This window comes from Pseudopipra pipra, chromosome 1, assembly GCF_036250125.1.
Source record: "Pseudopipra pipra isolate bDixPip1 chromosome 1, bDixPip1.hap1, whole genome shotgun sequence".
Classification (NCBI taxonomy): domain Eukaryota; kingdom Metazoa; phylum Chordata; class Aves; order Passeriformes; family Pipridae; genus Pseudopipra; species Pseudopipra pipra.
In genome coordinates this window covers 130,837,059-130,862,532 of record NC_087549.1, presented here as the reverse complement: position 1 = coordinate 130,862,532, position 25,474 = coordinate 130,837,059, and the positions used below count along the sequence as shown (strand labels likewise).

Genomic DNA, 25,474 nt, shown 5'->3' with positions numbered 1-25,474 from the left:
AAATATCTAAATTATCTAAAAATAAATAGGCATCTTTATTTTCACCCTGGAAAAGCCCTATCACAATCAGACTTTGAAAAGACTGAATCCTTTTCAGTTTCCAAGAGAAGTACAGTATTTCAGAACAGAATTTATGGTTATGAATCAGAACTGGAAATAGTGCATTCCTGAAGTTTACACTAAGTGACCTGAGCTCCCCAGATACCTCAGCTTATGACTTTCAGAAGAAAGTCCACAGTGCTCCTGAATCACATAACTAACTGAGTACAGCTAGAAATTACACTGTTACATGCTAAATGCTTTTAGAAATTTAAGTGTCCCTGTAACCTAAGCTCTATCACACCTTGCTTCAAAATTCTGAGTTTCATGAATTGGAAACCACTAAAAACTTGAAAAGCATGCCGAATGACTGCTCAGAAGTAAAACTGGAATTACAAAATAAGCATATTTACTACCAACTGGTTCATAATTAATGGAATTTGTTAGTATTCCTTGGACTGTAACATCAAATAGGAGCTGTTGCCTGTTGTAATGGTATCTATCATAGTAAACCTGTACTATAATTAGGGCTCAGAACACCAGTAAACTTATTATATCTAATTCCAAAATATAAAACAGCAATTGCAAAATTTCTAGAAAACCTGAAAAAATATTAAGCTTTTCAGTAAGAAAACAAAGTGTAAAGCAAAAACATCAGACTGACACATGTGCTTACCCCTCTTTCATGTCATTAATAGGAAGTGGAACTCTCCCTCCCCTGTCAAGGGCTGAAGTGATGTTTATAGCATTCAAGCGCTCTGGCTGCCACACATTTTTCACTGCTCCGAGGAAGTCACCAAGAACTTCACTTGCTAACATTTCTTCTACATTCATATTCCTTATGAAGAATTCCGCTTGATATGGTAAAGGAAAATCTAGTTGTGATGAAAGAGTGTTGCATTAAACAAAGGCTCCAATATCTGAAGTAATGATTAATGTAATACTACTTTAAGATTATACAGCTTTCCAAAATTCTTGTATTTGAGTTAGTTCATTTTGAACCTAATGTGATTATATTTAATTCAATAGTGAGTACCATTAGCTGTTACTCCAGCTGAAAATCTTCAGTTATTTATAAAGCAACTGGGACTGGAGAAGAGGACTGGAGGAAAAGAGTCTCAGCTGGTAAAACCTCATGAAACAGATAAAATTACATTCATGTTAATTTGGGGGTCAAAACTGATCCGCAGCAACAATGGATTCCAACCCACAACACTCCATAATGTAAATAGGTAAATATGATGAAAAGAACTAATTTTAAGGACTAAATGTCTATAATGCCTTAACCTGTTTTTTTCTGAATCTGCCTACATAAGTGTTCTTTGCATAAGGCACATGCAGAACTAAGAAAACTAAACAACATGCAGAAAGAGAGGGAAATCCTTCATGTAAAGTCCATTTGAAAAGACATGGAGAAATTTAAAATTAAAACCAGTTTAATTAAAAACAAAAAAGCTAACTTTTTTTTAACGAGTGAGGAAAAACAGTCCTGTATGACAGAAATAATCCATCTTAAATTAACGAAATTAATTAAAGCAGGAAAAATTCTCTTACTTCTCCCTTGTGCCCCTGCATTTGGCTTGAACACCAGACAACTATTTTACAGTATTTTTTATCTTGAAAAACCAAAACCTATGAGATGGCTTTGCTTATTCAGTTCAAAACACAACAGCTATTTTCTGTACATACCTTCTGCTGACATTATATTAATGATCAAATTATGTCTTGCTGTCTCAAAGGTACGCCTGTTGTACGCAGTGATCTGGAGTGAAAAAGATATGATTGCAAAACAATGCAAAAATAAAAATCAGGTAAATGAAACATCCGTGAAAATTAAACTGGTAATTCAGAAACACTTATCACCTTTTAAATGCTTTGCCTCCTTATTTTGAAATGTATGAACATTCATTTGCTAATATAAAATAAAATTTGAAAGGTAAGGTCAATTTATTTAATGCAGTACTACCTTCAAGTCACAATACTAGAGTTTTCTTGACCAGTTTGTAGCCAAATACAATTATCCAAGAAATGTATGTGAAAATAATATTTTGGCCCTGACAGAAGTGTTCTACCACACATGTGTATTCTTTCTTTTCTGTTTTCTTTAAGAACAACCATAAGCAACCATTTTCCCATCCAGCCTCCAAACCCCTCCATCAATACTGTAAGATCTACATTCATTAATAGCTCCTAGAGAACTAAACTAGACAGATTTTTTTTTTAAAGCAAAAAGTGTTGGGATTCTCATCTCTGAGACAGGGGTTTAGTTTTAGCTCTAGACCCAGTAAAGTCATACTCCATGAATGGATTCACAAATGTTGCTCCAACATAAGTAGTTTTAAAAAAATCTTGAAATCTGTAACTATAGGGGAAGTGAAAACTAGGGGGTAGATGCAATATTCTTGCAACTTACTTTTGGAAACATACACCTTCATGATTAAAATATGCAAGTATACCAATCTTAAACTTTAAATATCTAGGATGCCTGAAATGTGTGCAAGTGGTTACTTCCCAGTGGTGACTGTACTCCGAAGTTATGCTATATCAAGTGCTCATTCATAAGAAACACTGAATGAGGCAGGATATCAGTATAAATATGTACTATTTTTTCTACTTTTTTTCCCCTGAAAGTTGATAAATCTTTTATGAAACAAACTTACAAAAACTAATCTTCTTTCTAATTTTAGACTTTATTTCACTCATTTCAGAGACAAAGGAGAGGCAGAGGAGTGACAATAGTGACAGAACTATGTTGCTTCTCAGCAAACAGCTACAAACTATTGTGACATTGACTTATACAAACAAAGTAACAGATGTTGCACTTTTTTAAGGTATTTGAATGAAAAGGAAAAATGCTGTGGAATATCTTCTGCAGGTTCATTTAAGTGGAGAGGGAAAAGCTTACCTGACACAATTAGATCTTGTGTAATATAACAATTTCATTACAAAATTAACAGAAAATATATTTCTGAGATTTCTCCAATCCTCAATTCTGTTAATTTTTCAAAGGGTTGTAACAGAAGTTACAAATCCCCTGGTTGTACAAGCTTTATACAGGAGCACAACAGTACCCACATTGAGCCTGCACTCCAGCAGTGGGAGCTGCCAGTGTGGCCATGCCCCAGCACCAAGGAATAGCAACGGCAGCAGAGATTGCCCTGTCCTGAATATTCATTCAAACACAAACTGTCTTTGCACAGCTTTCATAGGAGCTGAGCTCAAGAATGTTACCTGCTGCACTGCAGTGCTGTGCATAATGTTAGGCTCTTCTAATCATGAGGTCTCCTCCAATTAATTGACCTACCCATGACATCCCCTCAGGACACGATGGAAGTTATACTCAGGCCAGGAATATGTAACCACTCAGATGGCACTAGGAAGTGGATCAAATGCCATCTGCCCTCCTCACATACCATAGAATTAATTCAAAAGCCACATCTGACAGTAGGACTGCAAAGAATTAACTTGTCTGGTAGGCAACATTTAGTTCAGATATAAGCTTATATAAGGTAATGCTTAGAATGGAGGTCTTGATATAGATCCTAGAATCTAAAAGCACGTGCCATTTAAAAACTGGCAATTTTAAATAATGGCTTCCTCTACAGAAAGCTAAGCAGAGTCTGTAAGAGCTTCTGCACATGATTAATTCTCAGATGTCATTAGTCCTGCTGAAATCAAAACTGAATCATGGATATAAAATTAACCATGGGTGAAATTATCTACATTATAACTTAACATCCAGAGGTGCCATTCTTGAGGAAGAAAAACTATATCAAATGCAATTTAGAAAAAAAAAACCACCATTAAGGGTCTAAGACAAATGTACTACTGCTGCAGCAAAATGGCTGGAGCAAGATAATGTGCAGATTTCTTAAACACTGTGAACCACACAGTGTCTGATTCAGTCTGCTGTCTATGAAATACATGGTAGAAAATACACTCCTTTTTCCCTTTCAATTGCTGCTCAATGAATAAGTAGCACTTTTAAACATTTGGATAGCTAATTGTCAAAAATAAAGTTTTGTCACGGTTAACACTTTTATGAACAGAATTACATACATGTAAGTGCTAACTAACATGTAACATATAACAATAAACATGAATAATAAACAAGGGAATACTTGATGAAAAGGAATTAAAAAAAACCCCAACAAACCAAAACTAACATAAAGCCCCACAACTGTTTATTGACTCAAACCTATTTTCCAGTGGGGAGAAGTCTGTCCCACATTTAGGTTGAATGTTACAAAGTTCAGAATTCAGTTATTCTTCAAGTACAGTTGTTTACAAAGATTTTTTGTCCTATATTTTAAATAAAACTTTTATATAGTCATCATTTACTGAATGTCTCTTAGAAAGTTAAAAAGACAAAAATCAAAAAGTATTGCATGTAGAAGTATTAAGCTTAACTAGTTATTGCTACTTATTTGTTACACCTTAAAAGTAAACTATAAAATGTCATATAATCTGTCTTTCTCTCAAAAGAGGATAAAATGGTACCTAAAAGAAAATGTTAATGTCACAAGTCTGTCCCTGCATTGCAATCTTTTATATAACTATTGTAATTAACTTTTCAAAAATAAGGGGCAATATTTGTTGACAGTTCTGAATCCTACACTCTAAAACTTTTTGAACATTTGAAAGAAAATACCTCAATGATGGTTGGTTTGCCCACATTTTCTACAGTTGGTGAGCCATACAGCACTCCATCACTGTATGGTGTCCTTTGTATATAGCGGAGCCATCCAGGTCTGTCAGGGTAACCCATTAAATTGGTATTAAATGTTATAGGATCATTACTTATTTCACCTAGATAAGAAAAATTATATTAGAATATTTACAAGAAAATGCTATATGCTTTGATTTTGATGTTTCCACTAGAAAGTCTTATTATTCTGGCTGCCAGTTATGTTTTCTGAACCTTTCCAAAATGAAAAAAAAAAATTGCTAACCTTTAATATATCAGAAGTATGTGAACTCCAACTTAGCACTTTTAAGTATTAAGAAATTCACACATGAAAAGTGTAACCAACTGCAGAGATAATATACTGGCACTTCCTACAGTCCTGGCCAACTGAGTGCTCATGTTCAGTAACTAGCGGGTTTGATTTTTAGAGCTCCGTTCCACATAGAATTGAAGCATCTCACCTCCTCACAGACAAAAGCACAAAGGTTTCAGTCCTTTAATTCTCTCCCCGTCCCAAGTTTCCTTTATGTTTTTAATGATGGCTCCAGGTATTCAATGTACCTGGGAGGGCTTACTGTAAAGAGTGGCTGTGTAATCACCAATGCCTAAAAGCTTCTGTTAGCATCAGGACATACACACGCGTCTTCAGCACCAACAGCCTGGCAGTCATTTTTCTTCAGCAAACACATTGATTCAAAGAAGGGCCAGACATTCCTGTGAAATGGATCCACTGATGGCTACTAAATACAATGGTCCAGCTCCAATCTGTAAAAGTCCCTCAAGTCAAACCACTACCTCCATTCTTGTGGTTCTCATTGATACTCTTAAAAATGCCTGAGTCTGACTTATTTTAGCTTTTATAAATGAAATCAAGCATGGCTGAATACTACCAGATCCTCACTGCTGAGGCAGCATCCGGCTGAGGCACAGAATCCAGTCAAATCCCTTATGAGCCTGCAGACACCTCTGCCTCATGCTCCAACTCAGCTTTCAGATGGCAACAGCAGGCACTTTAGGACAAATGTTGAGAGAAGAGAACAGGCAGGCTGGCACAGAAGGCAGAAACTGAGCCCACTGAGGAATGAACAGCTGTCATCTCCTCCAGAGAGGAACAAAAAGACTGAGACCTGTTGCCAGATTAGTCTTCAGGTACACATTTACACATCTGGTTATGAGTAAAATTAACCAGAACCAGACCAAACCAGCACCCGGGTGTGTAACACAACTTCCCTCGCAATTCCCTCAGGACATCTCAGTAACCTAATCTATCACATTCATAACAAAATTCCCAGCATCACAAATGATTCAGGGGAAATTCTGAAAGCCACCTGAGAGACATTCTGGTTAGCCCTTCCTTCATCAAGGAATTATGCTAATTATCCAGCAGACAAAAAAAATAGGACCATGGTAACATCTGGCCTTACAGTGAATTTCTGATACGATCACAATCGTCTACGGGGACAGCAATTTCAGTAGGATCCGAAATCAGATTCCTATTGCCAGGAATGTTGAGAGAGGTTGCAGCTGTAAGGACAATCCATCATTAGCAAAATTTCCAGGTTCCTTCCATCTGTTTGCCAAATCTGGGAGGAAACTGGGACAGAGGCAAACTTCACTCTGCCAGTCACCATGACATAAATGAAGACTCAGGTATTCATGTCAGAAAAAAGATCAATTTTTCAAAGAGAAGAAATTTTTAAAACATTTGGGTTTACTTATGACAAAATTTAAGCAATGCTAACAGAAGCTTATTTTTTCTTTAAAGTGAGTCTTGATAACAGCACTCTCAAATCAGTTCAAGAGCTTATTAATGAAACAGGTTTTGATTATGTGTGCACTGTACAGGTATTACAGGTTTTTCATATTTTATAGGAAAATATGGTAGCCACATTTACATAAATTGGATATATTTATATATTTATTATACCTTTTTATTGTAGATAAACATGTAGGGCTGAATGGTTTCTCTTTCTCTTCCCACCCTCCAGATTGCTTACACATATTCTAACCTGCCAATGATCAATCTTTTAGCTTTGATGTACACCAAAATACCATACTTAAGAAATCACAGGTCCTTCTCTAAAAACAAATGCTTACTAACATTAAAATGTTTCTAAATGTAGGAAAAAGGCTGAATCCAAAGGAATATTTGTTTTAAATTAAAGAAAACATTACTATGTAGTCTCACATTTGTTTTAATCTCCTATTTTGTCTCATGTTTACTATATGCTTTCAAAGTCCTCCTTCATATAGACTAATGGATACTATGTCTGAGACAGTGATCAGCTAAAGGGCAATTTTAACAGACATAATTATTAAACGTCCACAATTTCATATTTAATGCAAAAGTAAATAAAAGGAACACTTCCTAATATCATATATATATATAATGTATTATTACGCCTTCCAAATTGACTACATTTTTTCACAACACACAGTTATATGCATCTTTTCACAAATTATCACAAACCAGAATATTTTAAAAGTGTAAGACCACATATTTTATTTAATTTGAATATATTTCAATAGAAACTAAAACCTGTCCTTTTTATGTTATATGTTGAACTCTAAGGTACACTAAGTAGACTTCAATTTCTTAAAACAGTAATTTTTCTACATTTGTATATAATATGGAAGATCTTAGCATCCCATACCAGGCTTTGGGTAAGGAGGAAATTCCCCCTTAAAGTACTCTCTCTCCAAAACATGAACAAACAGGACTCCAGCAGAAGGGTATACATTCCGATCAGAGTGCACCCTAGACAGAATCGTGTACACTGAAAAGCAGAAGGAGAGATAAGAGACAGAAAAAAGGCAAAAATGAGACATGCTCCAGGGAACTCCATGCATTTCAACAGCAATGCGGGCATCAGGAAAGGAAAGCAACAAATATTAGATACCTGCTTATTAGTTTTTTAAAAGGTTACAGAGATTAAAGAACAGAATGCAGGGCAAACCTTTTCTTTGCCCAACAGGATCCTTTCCAAGACTGCAGTAAATAAACCTGTCTATGTTAAGATTTCAAAAGTTATACAAGCTCTTTAATTTTATTGTTATAAAAAAGAGGAAGGCTACTGTAATTTTATAGTTCGTTTATTTGTAGTATTACATGAATAAAAATACATTAAATTATGACACAATCATGTTTCCTTGGTTTTTACATAAAAAAGGAACATGAGGAATACAGAGAAACCTTAGCAATTCATGGTACTGATTCCCCACTGACTGGAAACAGCAGATTTTTCAGTTCTTATGGAGAAAGGACAAAGCAATTCACTTCAGCTGACTTCTCTGAGTTCTTAAAGCTAGAATTTCTCAGACCAGCAGGTTCAGATAACATACATCTAAAATTTTGGTTAGAGAGTTCATTAGTGAAGACATTGTGCTTGTATTGAAGGATAAAACAGAAGGACATGGATAATTATAGGCCAGTCAGATGAAACTAATTCCAAACAAAAAAAAATGAAGCCCTGTTTTGCAAGAGTAACAATTAAAAGCCTAAAGGGAAATTAATTAAGAACAACCAGAATATGTAAAAGCAATATGTTATTTTTTATTTAGTACAAAATTAGTTGATAAAGGCATATCTTTTTTTAGGTATAACATATTCAAGGCTGTACTACATACACATTTTAATGAATTAGAAGAAAAAAGAAATTATTATGATAAATTGGATAAGAAACCACTTTAATGACAAGTTTCAAAATTTAAGTATAAATTACTGATCTAATAGGTGTTTCTCATAGTATCTTAATAAGATATAATATTAATATTTTTTATTACTATTGAATTTTATGTCAATGCCTTGAAAGAATCGATCATTGCTAATAAATTTTGTCAGGGACCCGAGGATCACAAAAGTGGTAAATAAAGATGGTAAGTCACAGATAGACACACACAGCTACCTGCCTTGCTTGCTGAACTGAAAGAAACTTTTTGAGAAATTACATGTCTGAGCAAAGACTATAGGCCATGCAGCATGGAGATGCTGTCACTGGGAAGAGTGACTCCAAAAGAGACTTCAGAGTCATTGTAACAAACTCCTAGGAACAAACTCCTAGGTTCTAGAAGATAAAGGGCTAATTGCAACACTTCGATCAATAAGCACGACATATTTGAAATATGGACCAAGCTCATGTAATTTTTTCATGCTGGTGTAATTTTTTAATCCTAGTATAATTTCCCCAGTCTTATATCAACCTTCTTACTGGAGATTTGCTTAAAAAGACACTGCTAATTAGGCATTAATCACAGGCATTCTAGCCCTCTCACCACGTACTCTGTATGGAATCTATCTCACCTAATTTTAGATGCCTACAGAAAAAACATCCACCACTGAGTTAGTCAGGCTCCTTTTATAGTCAGTGGAGAAGACACAGACGCTTCTAGGGGTTGATTAATTTGATTTCTCTTGGAAAATGAGATGAATCATGTCCTATATTCCAGGCTATGGTGACTAGATCTCCATGGACTGCAGAGGCACCTGAGAGGAGATGCAGACATCTGTAATGTAGACCTCCACATTTAGTTACGTACTTCCCACTCTTCAAGCTTAATATTGCAGAATTAATAGTCTCAAGTTCTGGATATACTAGTCATCAAATTCCACAGCATTTGCTTTTTCCCATTTTTGAAAACTTCTTTTAACACAGTTCTGAACAGAACATTTTTCTAATAATTTTATCTTAGTGATAAAATTAAAACAATCCTGAAATTTAAATTTATTACAATTCTGTGTGGTTAATAAACCAGTTACTGTAATTTTCATTACATAAACTTAAGTACAGTAACATTGCTCTTTGATTTATTTACTTAAAATTAGTAAATGATGATCCAAAAAACCTTTGCATTCAATTCTGTGAATGAGCTGTAAAAAACAGAAGGAAACTAATTAATTTCCTTTAACATATTTTCAAGAAAAGCTGAAAAAGTACAATAACATTAATAGAGCAGAAAAGCTGACAAAAACATGGTGGCTGGTTGACAATGCATCACATACCTAGAAAAATCTATTTTTCCATTTCTGATGCTTTGCCTCAACAACGAAAATCCATTTCAAACAGGAAGAACAGTGAAAAAGTAATGTATCACAAGCATAAGTTTCTCCATGATGAATAGTTTCAGAAAAAAAGAAGGATAATAGCAGTTACTGGAAAACCCCATATAACATTTATTTCATCTCTTATAGGAAACCTATTGCCACCAATAAATGCCTGCCCATCCCTAGCAATGAAACATCCCCAGCTGCTGAAGTAAGTATGCCAATAAGGATTTGATGCAGATATAAAACACTGATCTTGGTGGAATTCTAGAAACATCTCTCAGAAGAGAAAAACCCACAGATCTATTTTATCTTGGAATGATGAACACATTGTAATGACACAAGTATAGAGATTAAGAATTCAAAAGTTCTTGCTCCCCTTGTAAGAGAAGCCCTCTTCTTTTTCCCCTACGAAGTTTCTTCCAAATTAGAAGGAAAATGATGAGTCTTCAGCCTAATACCTCTATCACTCCAGCTTTTCAATAATGAAACAAGTGAAATGCTATTTTCTTCACAAGTCTTTTCATAAGACTTCCTGAGAATGGAGATGAACGTGTAATCATCTTAGGTGATCTCAGGATGAAAGTGATTATGCTTAACAACTTCTAGATGCTAATCTAATACAGCAGACTGCCAGCTGTGAATTGCCTGGGCAAATTCCCTGTGGTAGACAAAAATCTCAATGAGACTGTGAAAGGCTTCTGTAAAACTAATATGGGAAATTGAAAATCTCCACTACATAGGATCACATCAGATCCCTGCTAGAAAAAAAGACAGTATCAGCTACATTGACAGCACTGTTTTCTTCTTTCTTGTTTCCAGATCCCTTTGGAGGCCTTTCTGTAGATCTCAAGGGTTTTTTTGTTGGTCTTGAACATGGGCACAGCCAGGACTTCAGCCAGGATTATATCAGCCTGCATCCCAGAGCCTGTTATCAGATATAAAAACCCCCCATCTCCAGAAATTTCAGAAGGTTCACCATGTTGGTTGAAGCCTGTATGTGGATGATCTTCAGAAGAAAATCCATCTGGAATTTTTTTCCTGGGAATTTCGATGGGTCCTCTCCCCATTGATATTTAGCAGATGAAGCATAATCCCAGAAATAACTTGATCTGGAGGGCAATTCAGACTGTCTGTCTGCCTGGGCAACCAGTGCAAAGCTTTTTCTCAGCTAGCGTGCAACAGCTACAATATTCCATGTGTACTTGCATAAATGACAGTAAAATCTTTTACATTTATATGTGAGAAGATTTTTTTAAATTGTTACAGAAAAGTTATTGTATTAAGCGAACTGCAGAGGTATCTCCAAGCAACCAGCCAGGATAAGAAAATGTGCAGTATTAGATATACACATTGCCATTATTTCAAGCAAAGCTACAGGAACAGGAAAAGTCAGAGAAGACTCACAAGGACACACAGGTCTGTGAATGTTTGAAGACTGAGGAAATGTTAAGTTTTCCAAACTACTTACCTTAAAACAGCACCCTATTCCTAAAACACGGACATGACTGAATAAACAAGAGTAATATTAAAAGCAGGTTTGACTGAACCAACATGGGATTTAAATTTTCAACCTAAACTCACCATTCTTCTGAACAGCCTTTATTCTGCTGATAATGTAACTGTGGGCTCGCTTAGTCGTCCAGTTAACAGTTCCATTATTGCCATCAGCAGAGCTTAGCAAAAAAGCTTTTCAGAATAAAACAAATGCAAAAAAAAAAAAAATTAGATCAACAGAATTCCATAAACAATCTGATCAGATGGGATCAGATGCCTTCTAAACCACATTTTGGTTTTAGTCAGAGTTTAGGAACCACAGGTTAAAAAAAATGGTGGCGTTTGATTTGAATATATAAACATATAATAATCTTTCTGACAGTCACCTTTTTGACACCCATTTTTCCAAATAAGCTAAGTTTACACTAAATGCTTAAACCTCTGCAGACGCTTCTGCTGACATAATTGTACTAATAATAAAGATGACAAAGAGCATTCTCTGGTAAATGTATTTGCACTGGCAAAATCTCACATAGAGGCAAAAACATATATAAAGTAACTTTCACTGGCACAGTATATTTTGGCCAAAGAAGGGAAAGTAATATAACCAAGAGCGCAGCTTTGCTTGTATAACAATGTTTATACAAAAGACACGTAGGGCTTGCCTTGCAGGCATAACCAATAATCAATTTTGAAAAAAGAACCCATTAAAAATGGTTGTCTATATTCCAAACAGCAAGGACACAGCCTGAAATCAGCTGGATCTGTGCTGCTGAAGGAGGAAGAAGTTTTGAATGTGGTGAGGAGCAAACAAGCAGCTGTGGAGCTGACAAAAAGACTCCATTTCACCAGTAGCAGAACTGCCTGAGAAAGCTCCCTCCTCACTTCCCACTTTTTTGTTTCTGTTATTCTGTGATGAATAATAGATATATCAGCTCTTTGTACAGTTACAAGCCAACTGAAAATGCAGAGGGAAGGAAATGCAGTAAGGAAAGGGAAAGTAGCCATAATAAGTAGTCTTTATTTTCAAATATTTTGGGAGTGAGAACTCATGTCAAACCCCAGTTCAAAGATGTTATTGGATTACCATCCTAATTTCCTTGTAAAAACAACAATACCAGAAACATCAAGTAGCAGTACTTGTGTACAGACACACTGGTTTGCAGGAAGAAATGAACACTTCTTGGCAAATACTCCAAGTATGTGAATATCATTTACACTAGAAGCTTAAACATCTGTGGAAACTTCTGACCTGCTACACCAGTCAGCTATGACATTAGTGATATTGCATTCTCCAAACAGAATTTAGGAAGCCAAACAGATCCAGCTTAAGCAGTAATGAAGATACACAATACTTAATCTATGCATGTAAGACAGACTTATTAATGATAAGTTACACAAAACACCAAAAATTGAACTGAGGATGAAGTGTAATAAAAAAAATAATGCACTTTTAATGAATTTTTAATTTTATTTATTTACTAAATTTAATAATTTAATTAATGCAATAATTAACATACCAACACAATAACATTTCTAAATTATACATTTCTGTTAAATTTCTTTAGATTTTTAATATACATAAAGGATCTGATTTAACAAAAAACTATTATTTATGTCCACTGGTTTACATATGTCTGGTAAGACAGACAACTTCTTCTCTGCTGAACTGATCCACATATATCGAAAATCTTAATATAATACCATCCTAGGGATTATGAAATTCAATACTGCATAGGACCTTCAGTGTAAATGTTAGTAATTCTTGAAACGCTCAAGAAATTCCAAAAAAGGTAAAACAGAGTTGTTCCAATATTTCAACAGGATGAGCTGAGCAATCAGAGGCTTGTCAGCTACAAATCAGCACCAATACCAGACAAAACAACTAATACAAAATTAGATGACTGAATTACTAAATGAAAAAACAGTATCATAGTTATCACAGTCCTTGTCAAAAGTATTATACTTATCACCATCCTTATTAAGGATATTATCCCTCTTTTTAGACACTTTTGATGAGCCCACAAGTTTTTCCTGATAAAGATAGCAATACTGACACGTTACACTTAGCTATGCAGCTAATCACCTAACATTTCGATTGAGAAAGTAGATACAAAATAATTTTAGCATATGTAAATGGAATTGAAAAAAAAGAAGAAAGACAAGTTCCACGTGTATTTTTAAACATAAATGATCGGTAAGTGTCTTTGATTTGGGTTCAGAAGTTGTGCTATGTTTACCTGTGGGGATTGAAGAAGTTACCTGTTTACTTCTCCATGTCATGCTGCATTTTACAGGGGAACTGGAAAAGCAGCCAGTGTGCCTGTTTTCAAATCAGTGTGCCAGTTTACGATGTGGTATTTGCACATATATCACCACCTATTTCATTTCAAATGACAGGTGTGAGAAGCAAGAGAACACAGCTACTAAAAAGTTAATTTGTTATATGAGATTTCTAGTGGGCCTCACAAGGTTCTGGCATTAGCCTTATGCAACTGGAGTGAGGGGGAGGACTGGGGGAGAGAGAGAATGACTTAAATGTATAAAATACAATGAACAGAATTTCCAGATAAAACAAAGGCTAGGAGGCTGACATATAATAGAGATGACATGCTCCTAACAGAGAACAGTCTGCATTCTCTGGTAAAAGGTGATCAGTGATGTGCACTTCAATAAAATAAAATGTAACTGCACACCAAGAACAAAGGCAGCAGCATGCCATGCACACCACAGAGCACGCAATTCAGGGATGCTCAACTTTGACAACAGAAATGTAAGTCGGGAAGTAACTGGTTGAACAGAGGCTTTCAGCAGAAGACTGGTTAGAACAGCTGACACGTAAACAGCAACATCAAGGAGGAACAGGGAGATTTTATTTTTGTACTTGACACAGATATGATCACTGTTCAAATACTCTGTCTAGCAGAGCCTTCAAGAAGCACGGTGACAACATCACGAAGGCTCTGGGAAGATCTGAATGTGATTAAAGGATGACAAAAGAGGCCTTATACTACAGAATGCAGGGATTCAAACCATGCATTTTATCAAAGAGATAGTTTAGAATTAATTTAATCAGCCTTGTACTCACTCCTAAAAAAATGTTAATAGTGTCAGGCTTTTCAGTTTGTTGCACACATTGCCACAGTTGCTGGAGAACGCACCACGGTCTCTAACAGCAGGAATAACTCTGTGGCTGGTACTCAAACAAGCCCAGGTGAAGCACATCACAGTGTTTTCATTTTTCTTTACTTCAATTATATTTTTTTGTAATTAATATTTTAATTTTATTTTCCTTTTTTCTTTAATTATAATTGCATCAATTTATAACTATAAATTGTAGTATTATATAAAGTATATTACTTTATACTATTTTTCCCTTTCTTTAATTTTATTTGCATATGGTTTACGCAAAGATTTTAAGTATTACTATTTACCAACAGAGTATTTAACAGAGAAGATACCCACAACAATTTCTGCCCAGCTAACAAGCAAAAAAGTACCTAAGTATCATGGACCAACTTCACCTTCCCCATTCCTTTACTGCACTCTGACATCCACACAGCATCCTACACTCTAACCTATCCTCTTATTGCTTCTTTGAAGTAGGATCTCAAGCCCATCTCTCTCACTATTAAAGCAGCATGCAGCTCCAGCTCTCAAAAGCTGGCTCTTTCCTTCTCTCCTTCACCTCCGCCTTCACCTGGGACGTGACATAAACATGTGCTTGCTACTTTCATGCCACATTCGAGGACCTCAGGCCATGCTTACACTGCCCCTTACTCTTTTACAGCAGAACTCTGCTCCAAAAAACTACCCTTGTACTCCTCTAGTGCATATCCCATCTGGCTCAGTCTTCCTTCCTGCATCCTGAGCTGGAAGCACAGGTCCATACACAGTGCAGATTTCCGATGGGCTGCCAAGAACCATGGAGCAGAACAATCAGAAACTGGCACCTCCGAGTTGAAACAAAACATCTGTAAAGAGGGAACTCTCTGCATTGAGGTGTTTGGCCCACAGTTCAAATCAGAGCAGGCAGTTCATGAGGATCCAATGGTGTCCACACTGAGATATTTGCCCAGTAGGTCACACTGTCCATCACAGGAGGCACGAAGTTGCAGCACCACCTACTTACTCTTCCTCCTCTTCCAACCTCCACGCACCTTCCTTTTACCTAATACACAGTACATGGGAGAAACTTACTATGAATGAAAGTGGATTCTCTCAGTGGAAATTCACATTGAGAGTGGATATTTTCTAACAGATAAAATCCTCTTCAATGACAGCTACTACATAAGAAATAAGAATTAATTTGTGTTAGTTTTCTGCTGCGGATTGTTCAGGTTTCTCTGCACTCCATTTATTTGAACCGTGTAAAAGTCCAAATCAACACCAGAAATGTTTCTCAGCTCTATACTATCTTTGTTCAGTAGGCAATGGTTTTCTACCTGTTCCTGTGCTATTCATTGATTACTGTAACATCTGAACATTTCTCCAAAATCATTCAAGAAAAGTAACTGAATAAAGCATTTTGCCAGTCTCATTGTGAAACTTCAGCACTTGCATTCTTGGGAACGCTTCAAATTAAGTACTGGGAGAACAAAAACCTCATTATTTACTAATAGAAGCATTGACCCACCAGCATTCTCCTTCCTACTGCAGGCCTGACAAGAGAACTGAATTGAGTTAGCATTTCCATGAAGGTGAGGAAAACACTGTCAGTTCCTGTGGTTCCTGCCCGAGGCCCGTGGTGTAACCATGAGGTATGACCAAGCAACCCTGTAAGCCTGCTATTCCAGGATGCCTCCTACATTTCTATCACCTTTTGATATGAATTATCAGAGTATCCCTGCAATTACATTCCAAATTTCTAAGGTGGCAACTGATCTGAAAGACTAAGGAATTCAGAAAAGTCATCGATCTCAAGACACTATGATTTCTGTCTGCTCAGTAGGTTGTTCTTTCTAACTTCTCATCTTCATGGCTTGGATTGTCACTAAAAATAACCTACACTTAAAAGGCATTTTGGCTGTTTGTGTAACAACATTTAGACACATCATGTTTACATAAACCTTATTTTTTTGGCCTTACATGATGAGCACCATAACTATGCTATTAACAAAACAATGTATCATTTCAACCTATGTAATATGTTCATGTTCATTTCAACACAAAGATACTTGTCAGTGAATACCGAAACCATGCCTTCAGCTCTCAATCTGATGCACTTTGTTTCACACTGAAAACACTCAACAGGATACCCATGCAAAAATTACTGTCAGGTTAGAGACTTCTCAGTTCTACTACTTCTTGCTACTACTTGCTTGAAAAGCAGTTCAGCTGATTAGGAGGGAGATTAATATTTGCATTCTCTGGTTTCTTGTCTCTTCTCCTCTGTTTCCTTCAAATTCTTACGGAAGTAATCAAAACTAGCAACACACTCTTTTCCTCTAGAGGTCTGCCAAAGGAGGGCACTCCACACTGATAGTTTCTGCTGTAAATTTATCAGTATCTATTCAAGAAGAGCCCAACAGCTATACCAATATAGATATTCTTGTCCAAGTTTTAAATTATTTTTTCTTAGTTTGCTTGGAAACAATCTTTCTTCTAAAGAAAGGGTTTTACTTTGGTGACTGCAACTCCTGAGGTACTTTAATGAACTTCTACCCAAATCTAAAAACACTATGGAGCAAAACTAAGCCTCTCTACACACTGAACAGTTACATCTAGATGTGAATTTCTGCTATAAAGCTCACTTCTTACTGACTTTGGGACCTCTAAGATGTCTCTCTGTAAGCTATATTGCCTATAAATAATGTGCTTCTGTAATGAAAAGCACACTAATGGAATGGCTACCCTTCCCCTTGTGTAATTACTTATTCAAGCAAGTACTCATTGATAATAGATTTTATTTATTGATCTGGGTCAGATTAGTACAAAGACTTGACAGGCAGCATCTTCTCAGGCTGACATCTAGAGGCTCTCTGAAGGAAACCTCTTTCTTTGTCCTTATGTTTGCATCCAGAAAAGCAAAAAGGGTAGGTTTGCCATGGCTTTAGTCTGAAAACACCCATCATCTGTGAAATGTTCTGCCTCCTTGTGCAGGGTGCGGCTGAGCAACAGAGTGTTGCCAACAGCCCTTGTCCTGTCAACAGTGGCACAAGTGTAGAGATACACAGATTGCAGTGAACAAATTTTGTGTGTGCATTAGTTTTCAGCCGATGACCCAATTCACATTATCAGTGTACAAGTTACTCAATGCCAAGGAAAGCAGTGAAAATCCCTAGGTGTGGAAGGGCAGAAGAATGTTTTCTGGCAGCAATGCAGTTGTGATAGATTATCGTGACCACATAACCACAGCTTCCAAGGTGGGAACTAATGAGCTCCTTCCCCTTTTTGACCCCTTTATAATAGGGAAGAAGGAAGATGACTCCATCACTCTAAAACTCCCTATTCCTGGGACGAAAGAGGGGTTCCAGGGACAACATGGGCACTGACAACTAACTCCTTAAGTGCAGAAATACAGGGCAAAAACACTGGCCACAACCATTTCAAACATTTTGATGACCACCCTCTCTGCGGAAGCAGAATATGAGGGCAATTCATTGCTCTGCCAAACTAATATGACAGACATCTCTACTAGTGTAATCTAGTAAGCTTCTATGAAGTCTGTTATTATGAAGCCAAAGAACAACTAACTAGTTTGCATTAGAAATGCTTAATCCTAAATGTCACTTCCCACAACAAAGTCCCATTTTTTCCTATCAGTGGAGGAAAATGATCATCAGCTAGCATTTGAGAGTCAATACCTTCAATTTGAGTACTATACTAGCCCCCTTGGAGCAACTGTTGAACTTCTGAAATCCTCTTACACCCTTAAAACTGTTAAATCTCTTGAAATCTCTGCATTTTGAAAGATAGGGGAGCATTAAGAGGGGGACAACCCAGACTTCTGACAGCAGCTACCCGCTTCCAAAAAGCCTTTACGTTTCATGCATTTTTAAGAAATGCAAAAAGCATAAGTTTCTTCTGTAGATCAAGTTGTACAAAAGAAATGGGAAAAACTAATCTGAATTAGTTGAGGAGTACTAAAAAAAAAAATCTATTTACAAATCTTGTGCTACTTCTCATGTTCCATTTTGTCTGCAAGATGTCTTTTGCCTCGTTAAATAATGCTGCTGTACTGTAGACTCTACTGAAGACCAGGATTCAAAAGAACAGATTTTAATGCTGGGCTACGGCTCATCCCAGAGCCAGCAGACAAGGCTGGAAGTTCTTTGCTTAAGGAGAATGGAGGGGAGCTCAGGTAAGCTCCTGGGACATATTGCATCATTCAGATCAGGAACATACTACACATCTCCACCTTGATGAAGAATAAATTTTGTATAAATATTTCTTAAAAGAATGTAGCAGAACTAAAGTTCATGCCTCCTTCTTTACATCAGTTTCAAACCATGTATTCTTCTGTTTTAACTAATGAAATCCAACTGAACCGAGCTTAGAAAGGTCTGAATTTGAAGTGGAAAAGTTATCACTAAAAAACCTTAAGAACTCTTCCCTTTCGATGTAGCCTGGAAAGGACATGTGGATTAAGCTCACAACTCAGCGTCTTTCTGTTGAACTTTTTAAAAGCCACTATTTCAGTTGACACGGAAAGTTTATCTTAACTTCTCCTAGTTCTTTCTTGGTTGCTATCCCACAACCAGTCATGGAGGGGGAGGCAGAAGAGGCGTGAAGAATTTCCACTTAAGGAGTAAGCAGTACCTTGCATTTAACAAATGCAAAGTTTTATCCTCACATTGAACAACTTCACACTTAGGTTCTTACCACATCTTAAACGTAACCAGTGCTTCACGTCAATTCTGATGTCAATATCCTATGACAAGCATGGCCATACACTTAAAGAAGCACTAAAAGCATACCCAGACAGTATTTGAGAGGATATGGAGCAGACTGCTTGCAGATGACACACCACCAACCTCTCAGACGTCAAAATAAGCAAAATAAATAGGATTTCTTGCTGTTGGCTTGCTCTTGGTGTAACAAGTCTCACAAAGGCACTTCTGCAGCTGGGCTGCTGTTAAGTGGTATCTGTATTTCAACGTGAAGAACCTTGTGGGTGTGAAACCTGCCTACTGCATGAAAGCCGATATTTACATGCATTACGGACCAAGATCCAGGCTTTTTTCTGCAGTCGTAATTCTGACACACTTGGATTAAACGGTCAGATGAGACATGAGGGGGAAGAGGGGCAATACCAAAGCCAACCCCGCACCCACAACAGCCCATCCCTCGGGTAAGGCACCGGGTCGAGGGAGCGGAGAAGCGCAGCGGGCCAGGCCCGGTGCCCGGGAGCGGAGCCGTCCGCGCCATCCAGCGGCTCTGAGCCAGGCCGGGCTTCCAAGCCCTCCCGGCAATCCCGCTCCACCCTGGCCGGCCGCCCCTGGGCTCCCTCAGCCCGGGGCCCCGCCGGCCTCGGGCGCTGCCGCCGCGCCGGGAGGGGCTGCGGCGGGTGAGAGGCGAGGGCGCGCAGGCCGCCATCCCTGCGCCGCCCGCGGAGCGTCCTCGGGAACCGGGAGCCGCGGGATGAGGAGTGCCAAGGCAGCTCGGACCCCGCACCGCACAGGGCGGGGGGAACGGGGCGCGCAGCGAGCCGCAGCCGAAGGGCAAGGCGGGGGGCAGCGGCGCCGGCGGGAGGGGACGAAAACCCGGGGCGAGGGGGCACCGCGGCGCAGGCCGGCGGCTGCCGGCGAGGCCCTATCCCGCTCGCCCCGGGGAGACGCGCCGGGACCGACCTGTCAGCAGGAGGGTGGTGAGGGCGCTGTGCGGCCACGGCCCCGCCGCGCAGCACCGCATCGCTCCCCGCTCCTCCGCCTGCTGCTGCCGACACCACCGCCGCCGCATCCTCCGTGCCGCGAAGTGCCACCACTGCCGCCACTGCCACTCCTTCCGCCGCCGCTGCCTCGCCCCGCGGCGGCCGCAGCATCCTCCCCCTCCCGCTCCGCTCCTCCCCGCCCCGCCCCTCCGGCCGTCTCCTGGCAGCGCGGCCGGGACGTGCCGGGCATGCCGGGAGGAGCCGCCCGCCGCCACGGAGGGGTGGGAGCGGGAGGAGGGGTGGTCCGTGCGCCCTTCCTGGGCAGGGGGGCCAGCGGGACACGGTGCTCCCGTGGGCTCCTGGTGGGGTTGGGGGCTGCCTCTCTCCCGTCCCGCGGGGCAGATGTGGCGGGACGAAGCCGTGGTGCGCCGGGTCGGAAGGGGAAGGCAGGGCAGCTGCTGAGGCACCTCGCTGCTCCCCTCGCCCAGCCCCATGCTCTCCCTTGAAGCAGGGACACCAGCAGTAGGGGAGGACGTCGTGGCGAAAGCTCTTGCAATATCAGGTTTCTGAACATCTTACCCCATCTTACTGGAGAGGATCCAGCGGAGGGTCACAAGATGATTACAGGTCTAGAGCATCTCTTATGAGGAGAGACTGTGGGAGCTTCAGTCTAGAGAAGACCGAGAGGGGATCTCATTAATGCATATAAATATCTCAAAGGCAGGTGTAAGAGGACAGTGCTCACCTCTTTTCAGTGGTGCCAGAGACAGGACAAGAAGCAATGGCCATAAACTAAACCAAGAAATTTCACCTCAACATGAGGAAGAACATCACGTTGGAAGTGGTAGAGGACTGGAACAGGCTGCCCAGGGAGGTCGGGGAGTCACCCTCTCTGGAGACATTAAAAATCCACCTGGGCGCATTCCTATGTAACGTGCATTAGGTGACCTTGTCCTGGCAGGGCAGTTGGATAAAATGAACTCCAGAGGTCCCTTCCAAACCTAACAATTCTGTGATTCTGTGAGACCAGCAGTAAAGTAGCATAGGACACCTGGCAGGCTTGCCTGGTGCATGCAGATGTGGGTGTGCTCTTGGAGGGCATTGTGACAAAAGCCCTTGCAACAGCATTTTTCTGAATATCTCACCCCATGTTAAGCCTAGATCCGTATTCTACATGTAAATCCAAAGTGGTTTGGTTTTTTCAGCATTCAACAGCTGCCCCTGCAGCTGGTGGAATTGTCAGTTAGGTGTCTGGAGGAAATGGTCAGGGTGTCAGCTCCAGGCTTCCCCATGCGTTGTACCCAATTTCCTATGTCATGTCCAACCATTCCATGCTGCCTCACTTCACACTGTCTGCATTATGCTTTCTGGACTAATTGCTGATTTTTGACTGCCATTTAATGTCTGTGGCATAGCCCAAAATCTATGGCAGTGTTTGCTGTGCTGTGGAAGCAAATCCCCCTGTGGAGGAAGGAAAAATATTGCCAAAATGCAGTTCTTGGGTATGGTGATGTATTTTGCAGTTAGGTGCATGTATATATCATATATAACCACTTAAGAAAAAGTGCTATGTAAATACACATTTTTGTTCAGAGAGCTACTCAGCTTTCTGTATGGCACATATAAGAATAGTCCCTGCACTAGAACTAAATATTCCACAACTAAAGCCTCAGCTCAACTAGGTTTTTTTACATTTATTTTCACATTCTGGTGTGTTGTCATGTTTGATATTTGTAAATTGCAGTAAGTCTTCCATTATCCATGGTATATAACCTTCCTTCCTTTGTCCTGCGTACAGAAGTTTGATTTCTCATGGAATTCCATAAGCATTTCCACTCTAGTGAGCCAGATGTATTTGTAAAAAACTAATAATTGTATGCTTTTGAGGTTTGGAAGGAAGAAGTATAATCTGGCTTACTCAAACTATATTGACCTTATTGACCTCTTTATAAGCAGGGGGAAAAAGACAATTGTGGAAGACTTTACCCTGTCTGGCTTTAGTCTTGTTACAGCTCTAAATTTCCAGTAATCCATCTCATGAAGTGGAACTTTACATATCAAGAGGCTCTTCAGTATAAATATTCTGTCTGTCATTAAGGTGCAAAATACTTCGGTGTTTTAGTCAGCCAGCTCATTATCCCAGATAAAGGACTTTTTTTAATTCTCTTTCCACTGAGACTTTCAGAATATATTTAATTTTTAATTTGACTATATAGATATTTAAAAGCAGAAATCACACTCCTTCACTTATCTGTGCCTAGAAGTACTCTTCTGTTTCATGGCACTTTATAATTTTGAGTAGGCCTACTTCCACTGTGAAGTTAATGTAATTTTTTTGATTCATTCCTTTATGGAAGCGTTAAAGCCATACAGGTGCAGCTGTGCCATAAGAATCTTGGGTACTTAGCTCATCCTGTGATGGTAATGTTTTAGACTAATGAGTGAGAATACCGGTACCTTTCCAAAAATAATTTTTATGCTAGCGAAGTGTCCGATTTTTGTAAGCATCTGTACTGTCATCAGATTATTCATTACCATTTTCTTTCTAAGTATTACGTGTGAAAATTTTATTCCTATAGACACTATAAAACTGTCAACATCATTCAGCAGCGTAGTAGTGTTGAGTGCTCTGCCACCTTTGCATAGTAAGAGGGCTGTTTGTCTAAAACATGTTTGTGGGATGTACTGCCTGAGAAGGAAAGGTTATGTGTCATGGGTATGTAAACAAGTGCCACAAAAGCCTGCCTTGTCCCACTGCTTCCTTCGTAGCAGCCCTTGTGCGTGGGTGGGTATCTATGTCTTTTTTGTTAGTTGTATCTTAAGGAATTCCAAAGGATCCAGCACTAACCCAGCCCCACAAGACAGACTTCGACTCACCTGAGAAGCTTCAGGTAATGCAGTGACACTTAAGAATTCTACCCTTACATTCACAAAATGAAGTGATATGGACAAAACAGCTTCTTTAAATCAGCCACCAATGACTTGATATTGGTTAGAAATACTCCCTCTGTAAGTATTTCTTTCTCTTTGTACTGTAATTTAACAGACTGTATTGAAATAAATTGAAAGGGAGCAGTGATGAGATCTTTTTATAGAAATGATTCTGTATTCCATATTCGTATTTAGTGCATTTGCTTTGGCAAGGAGAAGAGCTGGCTTCTAACACTTAGTACAGTAGGTTTTAGCTAAAACTTTTTAATTCCAGAGTATAAGCCCCTCATTGTTTAAGGATGCAATAGAGACAGTTACTGTTCCCTCGTGCATTCCTCAGAAGGTTCAAAGGTTTATTTTGTTCTTCAGACGCGTTAAGCAGTCGACTTCATGCAGAAGGACTACAACCTAATCCATTTGCCTCTGTCTTTTAGAGCACAGGTGCTTCCAGCTTGATCTTCATAGATACTAAATGCTTGCAAGTGTTCAGTGTTTCTGAAGATCAGCCCACATAGATGAAAGAAGGAAAAAGAGTCTTTTTTGTCCTTCCCTTTTTTTTTTTTTTGAACTCTTGTGAGAAAAATATTTGTATATTGTTGTATAGCTTTCAAGGTTAGCAATGAGAATACCAAGTTATGATGTAAGACATAAAAAGATCAACTACAATTCTTGTTTCAGTTTGTAAGTCCTGAGGAGTTTATAATAACACCTTTCATTACGTTCCAATGATTCTTATTTCTTTTGTGCTTCTGTCTTTCTGATGTTTACTGGAAGCCTTTGGCATGTTAATGTGGTAATTTGTGACAGCAGTATACTACTTGTTTTTATGCAGTGTTTAGCTAAATGTTTTATATGCGACAGTGTTACAGGATACTATATACAGCAAAAAAATTTAAAAAAATTAAGGATCCAAGAATTTTGGTATTATGTGAAATTCACCTAACAGATGCTTATTGAAATAATGCATATTATTCAAAAGTAACTTTCAGAGTTGAACAAAAACAGAATTTAATGAGCTGTGGTTTTAGCAGATTTAGCCCATGTATTTTGTCTTTTACTGAAATTTAAAAGTATTAAGAGGAGCTCAGAAGATCAAATTATATAATGCAGTAGTTTTCTCTAGAATTTGGCATATATTTTTGGAAATAATATGTGCTCAGAGAAAGAAGGTTATATATATTCAGATATGGAAGTGATAAACAGGAGCAAATAAAAAGAAAATACTTGGAAGAAATAAGAAGCACACTCTAAGTTAAAACAGCCCACAGGCGACTTGAGTTTGCTGAACCAGCAGTTGTATAGCCAGCAGCCCTGTGTGACTTTGGCCTTATTTTAGAGGTTACAGTTTCACATGTCTGTGTAATACTTGTGGCTTTTAAGACATGCACTACTGCACCTGAAATACTGATTCTTGTCAATATTATTGAGAGCTTTCACTCCTTTATATATGTTTTTTCTTTTAAGAGAAAATTTCATTTCAAACCTACTTGCTGCTGGTTGCTCACTGATGGCTCGTACCTTAGCTTAGAAGAAAAAAGTATTGACTGTGGTTTTCATCAAAATTTTTCCTGTGGTCAAAGCTTTTAGGGAATGTGTTCATTCAGAGAATTAATATTTCTATCTGGGCTTGAAAGTGCTATTCTAGAAAGATACAAAAATAGCTAGACAGTGGTAAGTTTGATTTTTCTTTCCCTTTCCTTTGTGTTGGGAAAGGCTGCATCTTGTAGACTAGCACAGAGAGTAAGTACTTTACATATACTGATTTACCATGGATGGGGGAAATAGTGCCAGAACTGTTATCTGAATCTTGTAAAATGTCTGTCTGTAGTATTCATATTAGTATTCATATTAGTAGTCTTCTTAGTCTAGTATAAATATCACTAAATTAATATTTTCCTCATCTTTTCTGTGACCTTTGCTATTCCTAAATCTCTAGGTTTTAAATTGGCTTAATTTCTTGTAAATTCTGCATAGAGACATTAGTCTGATGAAAAATTAGTTAAAAATTCTGAACTAATTCTTGCCTCTTCACTCTTCATCAGTTCTTAAGTTATCTACAAAAATCCCTTGTTTCATCATTTTTTGTAATCCACAGCAAGGCAAACCTCTCCCCCCTGGGAATGTAAGAGTGCGTGTTCAAAAGCATATGTGAAATACAATTATCAGAGTTAATGGATGAAAAATGGGAGCTTCTAAATGCTGCTAACCTGTGGCTGCCCAAAGCTATGCACCTTTTGTGGATAATGTAACTAAGATCCTCTGTACTTCAGAGATCCTCCTTGTCGAAAAAGGAGAATATTTATCATTTGAATTAATTTTTTTTGTTTTCCTTTTTAGCAGAGCATAGGCCCTGGAGTGCAGCTGCATGATAATACACTCCCTGTATGCACAGATGCACAGAACTAGCTCAAAAGAAATTATTAGAGAAAACAATGGGCTAGATGAGGACATTGGCAAATGCAAACCA

The 25,474-nt window shown here is 38.5% G+C and overlaps 1 protein-coding gene across 12 annotated transcripts in view; it reads right to left on the bottom strand.

The window, feature by feature from the left end:
- The window catches only part of SGCE (sarcoglycan epsilon), a 35,997-nt gene extending 15,484 nt beyond the window's left edge, over positions 1-20,513 (bottom strand). For 2 of the 12 annotated variants that reach the window (XM_064677239.1, XM_064677250.1), the window contains exons 1-6: positions 20,057-20,244; positions 11,352-11,456; positions 7,381-7,503; positions 4,691-4,848; positions 1,729-1,801; positions 716-914 (exon numbers count right to left, since the gene is read on the bottom strand). In XM_064677239.1, coding sequence (XP_064533309.1) covers positions 716-914; positions 1,729-1,801; positions 4,691-4,848; positions 7,381-7,503; positions 11,352-11,456; positions 20,057-20,165 — 767 coding nt within the window. In that variant the 5' untranslated portion in view covers positions 20,166-20,244. Of the gene's footprint in view, positions 1-715; positions 915-1,728; positions 1,802-4,690; positions 4,849-7,380; positions 7,504-9,026; positions 9,417-11,351; positions 11,457-20,056 lie in introns of those variants that run through there. The other 10 variants (XM_064677325.1, XM_064677260.1, XM_064677243.1 and 7 more) reach the window with 10 other exon arrangements.
- Positions 20,514-25,474: the final 4,961 nt, after the last annotated feature.